General features: G+C 41.1%; 1 protein-coding gene across 1 annotated transcript; it reads right to left on the reverse strand.

Annotated features, from left to right (window-relative positions):
- Positions 1 to 3,671: 3,671 nt before the first annotated feature.
- Positions 3,672 to 10,456, reverse strand: LOC145415557 (uncharacterized). Its single transcript, XM_080284779.1, has 4 exons — positions 10,382 to 10,456; positions 6,540 to 7,238; positions 6,427 to 6,505; positions 3,672 to 4,543 (listed from the first exon to the last, which is right to left on the reverse strand). Coding segments are annotated over exons 1-4 (1,242 nt in total). The 5' UTR covers positions 10,383 to 10,456; the 3' UTR covers positions 3,672 to 4,080.
- Between the last annotated feature and the right edge of the window lie 3,978 nt (positions 10,457 to 14,434).

Raw genomic sequence — 14,434 nt, forward strand, 5'->3', positions numbered from 1 at the left:
TCTCTCTCTCTCTCTCTCTCTCTCTCTTGAATGTTGTTTGGTTATGGTCCCTACCCCACATAGAGACAATGAAGTGTGACATCATCATCATCATCATCATTTTATTTTACTTATTTTTTACACATGACATATTAACTGTCTCTTTTCTACCATTTTTTTTATTAGCAGGACGGAAGAAGGAAAAGCAAATGAATGAAAAAAATAATCCATACACCAGATTACTGGTGTCCTCCATTCATAAAATATCTGTAACAGTTGGACTTGAACAGCTGTAGGTTGAAGTCTGGAGGGAAACAACTCTGAGGGAGCGAGTTCCAGAGAGATGAAATTCGGTGAATAAAGGAATTCTGATAGGCAGAAGTTCTGCAATATGGCTGGTTGACATTCCAGTCATGAGCGCTACCAGATGCCTGTGTGGCAGGAGGAAAGGAATTGAGAGGTGGCACAGTGGATGCAACTTCGTCTGAGCATTTGCCATAAAAATATTTGTAAAATAATGCAAGGGAGGCAACATTCCTTTTTATTTGTAGGGGAGGTAGTTTATTTATAATAGCAGGGTTATCAATAATTCCAACAGCTTTGTTCTGAATTTTGTCTAGTTGTTTTAATGCAACCTCTCCACATCCATTCCACAAGGGTGAGCAGTATTCATGCTGAAAGCGCACATGACTCATAAATTATAGCTAACTGCTTATCAGTGAAGAAGTTATGGACTCTGTACAATTATCCAAGAATCTTTGAGGCAGTTTTAGCAAATGATCTGACGTGAGAGGTCCAGCTGAGGGGATTGTTAAGTGAGATGCCAAGAATTTCAATACTTTTGGAGATGGGAAGATTAATAGCATTGAGGGTAATATACGAATCTGGCAATATCTGTCTATTAGTAAATTGTATATATTTGGTTTTACTAGCATTATATGAGACAAGGTTGTTTTGTCCCTATTCATTGATCATAGATAAGTCTTGATTTATGGAGATGGCTGTACTGAGTTGAAAGTTGGAGATATTAGATTTTGTAAATGGGTGTCTGTGTGTGAATGAACTATGAAGTGTTGAGTCATCTGCATATGAATGGATGGGATTGTGGATGACAGATAAGAGATCATTAATATGAACCAGGAACTGGGTTGGTGCCAGAACTGATCCCTGTAGCATGCCAGCATTAACTGAGTGGGAACTGGAATATACATCATCTACTTTTACTCTTATTTTTCTGTCGCTGAGATACGAGGAAAGTAGAGGAACAAAAGACGTTAGTCCATTGCAAAGGAGTTTGGACAACAGGGAACGGTGCCATACTCTGTTGAAAGCTTAAGAAATTTCAAGGGCTACTCATGAGTTTCTCCATGTAGGTCGATTGATTGATGGATGATATGAGTCAGGAGACTGAGTATGTCAGTGGTGGATCTTTCGTGGCAAAAACCATGTTGTCTATCACTAGTTAAGTTGTTGGACTCAAGATGTTTAACTATGTGCTTATTAATTAAAATTTCAAATACTTTACCAAGAAAACATGTGACAGCTATTGGTCTGTAATCAGAGTGGTCAGAGGAACTTCCTTTCTTTGGAATTGGGTGGATATTGGCTTCTTTCCATGAATTAGGGGATGAAGAAGTACGTATGCATAGTCTGAATAACTGAGCTAGAACAAAGGCAAGTTCAGGGGAACACTTTTTCAAAACAGTTGGAGGAACTCCATCTGGGCCTGGAGCTTTGTTGGTAGGTAAATTGTCTAAGATGGATTTTACGTATCTTGTTTGTATTTTAAGTGGAACAATTTCGGGAGAGTCAAGTTCCAGCACTGGGACGTTCTGGCTGACTTCCTCCATGGTAGAATTTCTGGCAAATGTACTGGCAAAAATATCTGGTTTCCCACATGGGTCATTTGTAATGTTGCCATCTGAAGATTTTAGTGGGGGAATGGAAGATGTCTTGTTAAAGTTATTATTGAAAGAACTGGGAGTTGACCAGAATATTCTATTGTCATTAAGGTTGCTAAGTAGTTTTGATGTTTGATTTTGAAGAAAGTTTGATTTAGCAAGATTTATTATAGCTTTTGCATGGTTTCTAGCAAGTTTAAATTGAGAGAATGATTCAGATGTTTTTGATTTTAAGTAAGAGTGATATGCTAATGACTTTTAGGCTGTTGCTCTGGCACAGTTGCTATCAAACCATTTTGGAGAGTTTGATATTTTAGTGAACTGTTGACTTGGTATGAATAAATCCATACCAGCTAGTATTAAATTGCAATTGTGGGACTGGGTAGAATTGGCATCCTTAGAGAAGAAAGACTGCCACAGAATGTCAGCAAGATAATTTCTAAATCCATACCTGTCTGCCCTATCAAAGTGCGGTTGGGTCACCCCAACAGGTTCAGAACAGGAAAGTTGGGGGGGCTAACTAATGAGGCTTTGATGAGATTGTGGTCAGAGGATCCAAGTGGTGACAGCACCTCTGTCCTGTATTGATCTGAATTATTTGTCAGGAATAGGTCCAAGAGATGGGCATTATGGTCAGGATTATCTGGTATTCTGGTTGTTTACTTTACCAGGTGCGTGAGATTAAACGATTCTGCAAATAGCTCGCAGTCTAGACCAGCATCGTCAGTCCTGGCAGAATGCAATAACCATTCAACATTATGTACAGTACATTAAAATCACCCAAAATGGTAATTTCGGTGTTAAGGGCAAGGTTAAGGTTACTCAACTGTGTGGATATGAAGTCAAATACACTGGGTTCTGAAGAAGCATTGGGGGTGCAATAGACTACACAGATATATTTGGTAATATTTAGACAATTTAGTTTACACAATGAGTAATCAAAACTTGATGAAGTGATGTTTAAAATAGTGTCAACTGCATATTGAGATTTGATATAACAACAGGTGCAGCCCTTGTTACGGAAGTTTGTGAGGAGATGGAAACCAGGAAAACAAAATCGGGATATTTTGGTAGAGGGTGAGATTTGTGGTTCTGTGAGAAATAGAGCCAGAGGAGATAAGGGGTGTAGGAAAAAATGAACTGAATTTAGATTGGTGGTAAGACCATGGATATTGGTGAAGAATAGGGCAGCACTTTCACTTCTCCACTGACGAGCATGACTAGAAATTGCAACAGTCGCTGCCGGCACAGTCGCTTGATGGCGACCGGGAGGACCCTGTGCCGCCATCCCTACCCTGCCGGTGGTGGCAATCCGGGGTACCATCTTGTTTGATACCGTAGTAATAATGCAGTGGCCACTGATAAAGGAAGTGGGAATAGAAGGTGTGATATTTGTATGTAGTGTGGTGTAGACATTTGAAGGTAGAGGTATTAAGAGAGTATGCTGGCCTACTGTCTATGTAAATGAAAGCACTGAAAACGTTCAGCAAAGGGAGATGGTCAGGATCAAGCTCTGAGGGCTGGTGAAACGGGAGCTCCAGCTCATCCTATCACCTGCTTGCCATCCACCTTGGGAGCACTCCCTGTTCGACTGGTGCCACAGACTATCACAAAATTCTAGTTATACAGTTCAGGTCAAAATTTAAACATTCAAGGCATATACTGTGCTGGTAGAGTGTATGTTATCAAATGTTATTTATACTGTGCTTGAGTTGTGCCATCGTGTGTCTTGGCATTCACTCACTCTATTTTGTCCCACTTTCGACATGTCTTATATGTTTCGTTATCTCACCACCCCTCCAATATTTTTTCTCAGGTTAATAATTATGACTTCCAATATAATGAGAATCAGAACTCTCTCTCTCTCTCTCTCTCTCTCTCTCTCTCTCTCTCTCTCTCTCTCTCTCTCTCTTCAAAATCCAATAGCAGACAATGATTACAGTGCAAGAAAAAGTGCTCCACCACACCTTAGGGTAATTTAAGATGCAGCCACTTAGCCCCATCAATCCAGTGCCGAGTTATTTACCTTATTCTTGACACATCCAGACGATTTTATTCAGAGGAAGAAAAGCTTATCGTATGGGGAGGGGTTGATGAAGCCTATACTCAACCCCCCATTTCGAAAAGTCTCACCAGAGCTGAATAAAATCGTCTGAAAGTGGGGAGAATAAAATAGAATGTATGTCTAGGGCTGAAGGGGTTAACTTGGGATGACACCTCGCTCCATCAGCTCATCAAAAGTCTCAATAAATCGGCCTTTTAAGACAGGACTGTGAATGAGCTTCTTCGTTAACGTCTCCTTCTGCGACTTCATAAATTCTTCCATCTTCTCGTCAGACACCTCTTGGAGGTTCGGCGACTCATTTCCGTCTGTTAGTATCAAAGGCACGACCACCATGGAGAATACAGAGCCGTAAATGACCTTGTCTTGGTACTCCTGGTTCAGCTGTTCCAGGGTGAAGGATACGTTGAGGTTGCCAGCCGTTAGGACCTTGGCCAGAGTGCTGTGGTAGGTGTCCAGGAAGGCGTCTGTGTTCTGGCGTCGGACTGAACCATCGAGGCTGGTGAAGAAGTGGTAGCTCAAGTCGTCAGCGATGGAGGACAGTCTGGACACCTGATGGTCCACGATCATCACTTCAACTGGCTCATTGGACTCGCCATACCTGCACCACAAGAGGCTGTGCTTAGCAATATGTTAGACTCTGCTCAGTGATATGTTAGACCATACTTGACAATATGTCAGACTGTACTTAGAGATATGTTAAACTCTGCTTAGCAATATGTTAAACTCTGCTTTGCAATATGTTAGACCGTACTTGCAATATGTTAGAGTCTGCCTTACGATCACATATTCTGAATGTAAAATGTAATGTGGATTCCCATTCTCCTTCGAACTGTAGAGGTTCAGTGTGAGACTTACCAAATTTACTCAGAATTAATGAATTTAAGAGAGAATCTGATGACAGAAAGATGGATCAACAGACCGGCAAGAGACATTTTAATGTAATTCTTGGGTGGCAGACTGGTGAGTGATACCTGCATACCAGGATTCAGTTAATTCATCAAGTTGTTTGGGGGTTTGATGACAGACAGGTGATGGACAAACTGACAAATGACAACTCAAATCTAGTTCATGTCTGACACTAAGGTTGGTCAGCTGTATCTACATGCCCAGTTTCATTGTAATTTATCAAGCTGCTTAAGGCAAGTTTGATAACAGATCGACAGACAGATGGAAAGACTGAAAACAAACAATTCAGATCTAATTTAAAGCCGAAACTTAAACAGGTCTGTTCTTTCTGCATGTGAGGTTTCATTAACCCGTCACGTCCCGAGGTTTTCCGCACCTCCGACATCCCCCAGTCCCGAGGTATTTTCGATTTTTTTTTTTTTTTGGCTAAAACCTTCGCTTTTGGTGAGAAATATCGAAAATTCATAGAGAAATCGCTCACCTGAGGTTTAAAATACCCAATACAGGTAGGAGTTCCTCCTTACCTGACTGGGTTTTCTAACATGCTGGCAACAAAGAAAACGAGTTCTATGGGAGGGTAACTATTTTATCCACTCGTAAACGGTATTTATTTATTTACTTGGTACGAATGTATATGTAGTATGAGAGTATATTGGTTTTCAAGCAGTAATAAAGGCATTTTAAGCATTGTTTCACTCACTAACTAATCACCATACCTGACCTTTTTTTGCCACATTACCTGATCATTATTTCTGGCTGTTTCTTCTTCTAATGCTATGTAAACATTGTCCTCCACATCGTCATCGATTGGGGAATCACTCTGGCCCTGAATATCTTTACTAGCCAGGTCACTGGTAACAGGTCCTTTGCCAAGACAATGGTGTGAGGGGGGGAGGGGGGAGGTTATGCGGTGTAAGGCATTGTCCCTGCTTGGCATCTTGTAGAGGAATAGAGGAAGGTGTCCCGTGTATACATACGAAAATCACGTGCGAAAATTGAAAATTGTGCAAATTAGGGACCTTGCAATTGCACGACGTACTGGTACGTAGCCGGGACTGGCAAATGCAAATCGTTGCAACGTACCCATACGTCAACGGGACGGGGCGGGTTAAGATCTTTCAAGTTATTTAGAAGTTGGATGGCAGCCATATGATAGAGAAACGAAGAACAGACTTTTTGGGTCTAATTCATGCTTAAAACCACATTGGCAAATTCCGTGTGCATTCTATGTTTCATTGAGATTGATAGAGTTGTTTAGAAGTTTGATGACAGACAGACAGGTACTGAATTTCCAAATACAATATGCGAGTGCAGTCGTGTGAAAATCATATAGGGTAATTGTATTTCATATGAAGTACTGATAAATCTGCCTTGTTGAGGCACTTGAAAAACCATGAGAAAATTTTTAAAATCTGTAGAAAACTGCTGTTAATGAAACCTTTTTAATATCACTATTTTTCATCCTGCCAGCCACCAAAATTTGGTGAGTGATCATAACTCGTACTTGAATGTTACCTTTCATGTTATAAACCTGAATAATAATAAAAGCAGAGATGGTAATAACAGCTACCAAACCTGAAGAGGAAGTTGTTGGTCCAGACATCACCATGGCAGAGTGCAGTGAATGGTGAGGGATGCTCATAGCCATGATCCACTAAGCCAGCAACTACAGTTCTGATATTTAAGCCATTTGATGGCTGCCAAGTACCCACCAACTTGTTCTAAGGCCATGATAGCATTGTCAATAGCCCCTCCGAACAATCCTATGGAGAAGTTCAAAGCATCTTGCGTGACTTTAGACCACTGGATGGCAAGGTGTGGGTACTTTTGGTGGAGGGGGATGTTTGGTGTCCTAGCCTGTAGCAGAAGTGAGGCAGAATGAAGTCTTGCCAGCTCCTGCAGGACCAGGGTTGTGTGGGCCACGTCCAGACTCTTTTGACGGGGGTGTGTCTTGAACCCTTGGCATCGCAGGTTCTCCATAAATATTAGAGTATGGCCGCCCTCAGAGCAGGTGTAGAAGCAGCGGGGCACCCGCAGGCTGGGCTGACCTGCTTTCTTCAGCTCAAGGTTCAGCACAGGAACCAGTTCATCATAAAACTTTACTTCTGCCAAATTGAAATGGTTCATTATGTCATGGAAACCTTTTGAATCATGTTTGGTTGATATCTTGACGACATAAGAGGTCTTGTGGTCATTACCCTGCAGTTTGAAGTTAACATCGACGCTTGTTACAACACAGATGTAATTGTCACCCTTGTCAGTGAAATCCGCAACAGTCCAAGACGTCAGCTGGGCTTCGTTGCCTTTGTCAACCATCAATGCTGATCTTACATGGGCGTATGTTATGTTGCATGGCAATTTTGTCTTGTCTTCAGATATCTCGGACACTGCAATAAGAGAATAAATAAATAATTTAGCATATAATTCTTTTACTGCATGACATATCTAATCTATCTGTAATCAAGTACTGAGCGTTTCATAAACGTACGAGGATGCAGGGATAGAAGTGTGCCTGAAACTATTAGAACAGTAAAACGATAGGTAATCCCATCCCTACACAGTTTTAATAACATAGTATGTGTACTGCATGGTTGGTTAATAGTTACAGGATTTTCATGACACTTTTTGCGTGCACTTGTTTTACATCATAATGGCGCGAATTAGAGTGAAACAAAACAAAAACAAAAACAAAAAAATGTGGGATGGAATTACCTGCTGTTTTACTGCCCTAACCTTGCTCTGATAGTTTTGCACGTATTGCCATCCCTATATCTTCACACATTTTATTTTTTCTTCATATTTTTTTACTGATTTTTCTTTAAAGCTTCCGAAGGTTTTGTAAATTATTCAACTTGAGACCACCGTAGTGCGAAGGGATCAGTGAAGGCTCCGAATACTCTATTCTCGTTCAAAAAAATCTCTTACGAGTTGAACAAAATAATCTGGAGATATAACAAGAGCGAGCACTGACAGCGTGCAACACTCACGCTTTGCGATCGATTCATGACCAAATTTTTAACCTAGATCTGTGATCCTGACGTTTGACTGATTGTTCTCAAACATGAAATACTTCATCCTTGCGTGACCAATAACCCTTCCACCAAGTTTGGTCCAAATCAGATAAAAATGTTTAAGCTGACCTTGCTGCGTGACCTTCGCCTTTGACCTATTGTTTTTAATACTGAACAATTTAATCATTCCAAAAAGTTCATCTAATCCAAATTGTATAAAAACACTGAGTTAAAGGGCCAAAAGTTTGACACTGTCCCATAACCTTAAATTTTGATGGATTTTCAAAACTGAACCATGACACCCTTTGCTGACCCTCTACCCTTCCACCAAGTGTGGCCTAAATCGGATAAAAACTTTAAACGCTAACCTGTTCCTGACCTATTAATATTTAACTTTTTTTGTTGTTTTTCCATATCTACCATGCCTCTGACATAGTGGAAAATTAATCCTTACAGTACAAAAAGAATAGTTGAGCTAGAGAAGCGTACGGAGGAAGAGAAGAAGAAAGTAAAAAGGGTAACATAGAGAAATCTGATTTTTAACACTGCATTTTAGCGTGTTAGCATTATATCTTAGCTTCTGTAGGAAATTTAGGTATAAAAAAGCATGAGGATTAAGGCTACATACTTAGATAATTTAGCACCTCTAACTGTGGGTTTTACGAAGGATTGTATTTACTAAGACTTAGGGGCGTGTTGGAGCCATCCCTTCATAGAGTGTGTACCGACCCTCTGACGGTAAAGGATATGCAGTTTATTTATTTAATCCTGAATTGAATCATACCTACATGCGGTCTTTTGAACTCTGCATATAACCTCTACATCCCTGTTTTGATGTGAAAGGGTTGACACAAACTCATTCAGCAAATCAGGCATCACCACAGTCAGTTTGAAATTCCCCAAACCCATCCCCTTCTTTTTCATTAATGTTACTTGTCTGGTAAGGGAAGGCTGCATGTTAGCCCTGTGAAGAAAACGACAAATGTGGCATAATATTTCACTGGATCTGTCCTTCATCATAGGTGGGAATATGACCATCTGTTTGTCTGTCTGTCATCAAACACATCCTTTACCACTCGACAGTTTCTTTTTTCTTTTTTTTCTTTCTTTCTTTCGTTTTTTTTTTTTTTTTAGTCAGATTTGTAGATGATTAATTCTTGGTCTGTCTTAGGGCGGTAGGCTAGAGAGAGAGCAGGTGCATGTGCTGGTGAGTGTACGTAAATGTGCACCCGCGCTTAGGTGTGTGTGTGTGTGTGTGTGTGTGTGTGTGTGTGTGTGTGTGTGTGTGCAAAGTAAACAAAAGTGTGTGTGTGTGTGTGTGTGTGTGTGTGTGTGTGTGTGTGTGTGTGAGAAAGAGATTAACCTTCATCTACCCTTCAAATCTCTGTCTGCCTGTCTGTCTGTCTGTCTGAACCTTCACCTACCCTTCAAAAATCTGTCTGTCTCCTATATTTTGTAGCATGTCAAAGAGATCAAGTGTCAAAACCACCACCACCATTATCACCACCACCACCACCACCACCACCACACTCAAAGCCCCAGGATAACGCTTAGAGTGCCTAGTTCCCATGCAAGAGCTCAAAACAAGGAAGCATATCGTCACCTTCAAAGAAAAAAATTGCTTAAGTCATTTTTTCTACTTCTCAGGAAATCGAAAAAAAAAAAAGAAAAAAAAAAAACTCCCATTTTCTTAATTTTCAAAGACTTAGGCAGAAACTTGAGGCTCATTTTAGACCACTCACACCCTAGACCTGGCATGAAGAATTGATTTAGGCAAGAATTCAGAAATCGCCGAAAAATGACAGGCATTTTTTTTTTTTTTTTTTTTTTGTGAGGGTGACGATATTGTAATTCAGTTCAAGGGCAAGAAAAATTAACTTCAACCTATCGACTGCACGAGCTCCATTGATCTCTTCAGCTTGGGAGGGCGTTTTTTAAATGTTTTCTTACTGTTTCCTGCCGATTTTTGTTTTTATTAGATTTTTTTGAATGAGGGAGGTTGGATACAGTAAAGAACCCTTCAGTGCAAGTTTTCTTTTTTTCGATGTTGCCTAAAATCGTCTATATTTCATTCACTTTAACTTGGCCCAGACTTTCGTCCTTTTTCAACTTACTTGCAGTAGCTCAGTGGCAGAATATGGGGATACTAAGACGCTGCATCGTTTCCATAGCATTTTTTCGTGACTAGCACCATGTTCTAGTGTTAATCTCCTGCCACAGCTCAGCGTTCAAGATGGAGAGGTGGCAGTTTTACGCCTATTAATGAACAGACAAAACTAGCAATGAGGATGAACTAATTTTGGCGTCACTCTGATTCATTGACAGTGACAGTGACAGAGTGGCAGTGACAGTGACAGACAGGGACAGAGATGCAGCGACAATGAATGGCAGTGACAGATACGGACAGTGAAAGTGAGTGACAGTGACAAGCAGTAACAGACGGGGAGAGACAGACACAGTAACGGTGAGTGACAAGACAGTGACACGGAGCACCAGTAACAGAGGCATCTCCCACTCACTGGTGGCCTGGCAGCGGACGTGGATGCAGCGACTGCGAGATTCCAACAAGGAGAGCAAGAATAAACGTAGCGATATTCTGGCCTCAGCCCTGCATAGGCGCGCATTTAAAAATGATCCTAACCAATACCGGTAACCTTACGACTCATTAGACTGCATCTATAAAGAATCCTATGCAATGCTAGCAACTTCAAGGCTCACTGGGCTCAATTTATAAAGTATCTCAACTAATCGTGTTGATAGCGCAGCATTTATAAAGGATCCTAAACCAACTGTACTGATATTTATGCTTGAACCTTAACTCAGTCAGCTAATAAATATTTAGCAAAGAAACTGCAGTGAGTGATCTCGTTGCAAATGATACAACATTACTTCTATTTTCACTGCTAGGGAGACGTACATAATGTAGAAACAGCGTAAGATCTTTCATAACTACGATTTCCTTAGAATGTTTCGAGTTGCCTTGCTGAGGAGGGACGAAAGACAAATGAAAAAATACACAAACATACTCACTTCTACCCCCGGCCATTATTTTAACTTAAATACTTAATTTGTAGTTTTTTTTTTTCTGGAATTGGCGTTCGGATATTTTAATTCGTTTGGGGAATAAAATTATTATTGCAAGAGTTGACAGCCTTGCATATCAAAGCCCGGTTCCCTTCCTCCCCCGGCCACGTGTCCACCCAACCCACAGTGACATCAAGCCACCCTTCCCCCACACCCCCCTCCCCCATCTCTACCCCTCCTCCCACCCCTCACGCCTTTGCTTTTATTTATTTGTTTAGCTTCTTATGCTCTGTTCTTTTCGAAATTTCGGTTGGACATTTTGTTTTTTTGTGAGATGTTGAAAAATCATTGCTTCTCTGGAAATCTAGGAGGAAGGGAAGAAAGCGAATGGAAGTAAAATCAGTCGGGCAAAGAGGAGAAGGTGACCGAGGGAGAGAGAATAAGACAAGAAGGAAGGTTGATGAAGAGGGTATGGAAGGCAGGGATGGGTGAAGAATTTGTTAAAATGGAGGGATCGGGGGGAATCCAAACTTTTCTCTCTCATTTTCCAGTACCAACATTTTACTGTCCATCATCTTTGTATAATTTTCCAGTGGGGGGGAGGGTTCTACTCACCCCTTCCTTACGCGGGAAAAGAGATCGGGTTACTTGTGTCATATCCTGGAAATGTCATGTCCTGGAAGTGTCATGTCCTGGAAGTGTCATATCCTGGAAGTGTCATGTCCTGGAATTGTCATATCCTGGAAGTTTCATATCCTGCAAGTGTCATATCCTGGAGGTGTCATATCCTACAAGTGTCATATCCTGGAGGTGTCATATCCTGGAAGTGTCATGTCCTGGAAGTGTCATGTCCCAGTGTCATATCATGGCTTTCCAGTGTCCACGAAGAGTTTGGTTGATCGTAAATGTGTACGCCTTGATCCAGGATCCATTCCTTATACAAAAAGCATGAGACATAGAGTGATGTGAGAGTGGGCGGGTGGGTGGGGAAAGTGGGTGGGGGGAAAGTGCGTGTTTGGGAAAGTGAAGGTCAGAGATAGAGTTGACCGAGGCGCATAACAACAACATGACGGAGGAGGAGGAGGAGGGGGAAGAGGAAGTGAAGAAGATGAAGAAGAAAAAGAAGAAGAAATAATTGCCACCATCACCACCACCACAGTTACCATAGACATTATTATCGTTCTACCTCATGGTCGAACAATTCTGAAACACTTACACTACATTCTGAGATATTTATTATGCTCCAAAGACTGCATCACTTGGTTTCAGAACTCTTTGTTCCCCATATCCTTATTTCTCGGCGTGTAGTGAATCGATATTTACGTTCGCAACGGTGCAGTTTTCTTGCCATTTAGGAAAGGTGGAACAACAACAACAGTGGCAGCAACAGAAACTAGAAAACAGAGAGCGCATACCTTCGCCAACGTCAATAAAATATATGGTTCACTGCTACATTTCCTCTTTCCTACCAGACAGAACTTTTAGGGTCTCACGTAGTTCATTCTGCGGTCACACTCTGGCCTGTTACATAATCTCAGAGAGCACATACCTCAGCCATAGTAAATAAAGTTTATGATTTATTCCTGCATCTGGATCCGGATTTGCTATAAAATCTAATGAACTCTTCGTTGACCCACTGCCCACCTTTTCACCAAATTTAACTGAAATTCAGTGACAACTTTTTGAGATATCTTTTACACAGACAGACAGACATAACCCGCGTCTCTCTTGGTTGTCGGAGGTAACAACAACAACAACAACAACAACACAGCAACATCACACTAACACACTCAACAAAGGGTCACAACAACAGCAACAACAACAACAACAAAGCATCATCATCATCATCATCTTCATCATCATCATAATCAACAACGCCTTGACAATTATCACCACGTGCACTAAGCCTCGTTTTCATGGCCTTACTGAGAACCCTGGCAATACTTCCTCTCTCTCCATCTCTCTCTCTCCATCTCTCTCTCTCTCTCTCTCCCTCTCTCTCTCTCTCTCTCTCTCTCTCTCTCCCTCTCTCTCTCTCTCTCTTCACCTACCCGGTACGGTAATTTCCTCATTCGACAGCACGTTTTCCTCGTGGCTTCTCCCACTTATACAGCTTTATTTATTCATTATATTGCACTTTCTCCTCACCACTTCTTCTTTACTAGGCTGTTTATCTTATCCACATTTTAGTGTTGCTCTCTATCACGTTATCTTTATCAGCCAGTTATCGCATTTAATTGCACGATTTGACCAGGCTGTTCCACTGCCTGGTTATACAAACGTCCCTCATCTCCCTCCCCATTACCTCAAATGGAGGATGGTAGAAGGCAGAAGGACAACCTCAGCCTTCGGTCCACTGGGTTTACATTTCAGATAAACCACTATCACCACCACCACCAATAACAACAACAAAAACAACAACAACAACTACTACTACTACTACTACTGTTACTACTACGACTACTACTATTATTTCTGCTGCTACTACTACTACTATTACTGCTACAGAAACAATTCCTATTAAGACCTTCCAGTATGAGACGCCTTCAGAAAGCAGGATAAAATCTTCAGCAAGACAAAAACCGAAAGGCATAATTACACTGCAAAATATGCCTGAATTTCATCCCCCCCCCTTTTTTTTTGGAAGCTTTATTCACCATTCACTATCGACCCCAACGCTGAATTACGTTGTTTCTGAAGGCCAAGCACAGAAGGGTGAAGTGCATGGTGTGTGTGTGTGTGTGTGTGTGTGTGTGTGTGTGTGTGTGTGTGTGTGTGCCCTGGGTAAAATGTAATAGTCTGGCATGAAATTGATCAAAGAAAACGTAACTAAACTCTTTCCTTTGTAGGGCAACCTTTGGTATTTTCTTCTGATTTTTTAGCCCGATGACGTATTCTACATTACTTGCTGCCTCCGACGATTTTACTTAGCTAGGGGGATTTGTACAGCTGGAGGGGTTATATGTATCTCCAGTTAGGCTAACCCCTTCATGGTCTAAGAGTCCTTCTAAACTGGATAAAATCGTCTGCAGCTATGGACGTGGTCAGGATTTTTAAAACGAGGGTCATTTATATATACTAATACAAGTAAATCTGTAAATTACTATGTGACCTACCGTAACGACATAATGAGTCTCTCTCTCTCTCTCTATCTATCTATCTATCTATCTATCTTCTTGGTACATACAGCTAATCATATCAAAATCTTTATTAAATTTCAGTGCCAAAATCGATACAAAATCACAAGTAGTTATAAAAATTACTTATACTCCTAAAATGTGGCCTAAAACTGAGTAACAAAGGAATGGAGACTTTACCTAAGCCTAAAACTGCCTTCTCGTAGTCGTAGGAGGCTCCCTGTCAACTCTAGCAAGTATTTAGTATAGGCGGTGGGTATTTGTGCCAAAGAGGTGACAGGCGAAGGTGTGTTTGGCACGCTGAAGGAATGTTGGGACTTAGCGAACGGATTATTGTCTATGCTCACATACATACATACATACATATGTACATATAGTAGACGCGTACATACACACATACGTGCATAGGCT

This window comes from Coenobita brevimanus, chromosome 103, assembly GCF_032717465.1.
Source record: "Coenobita brevimanus isolate Jiangsu-jjx chromosome 103, ASM3271746v2, whole genome shotgun sequence".
NCBI lineage: Eukaryota > Metazoa > Arthropoda > Malacostraca > Decapoda > Coenobitidae > Coenobita > Coenobita brevimanus.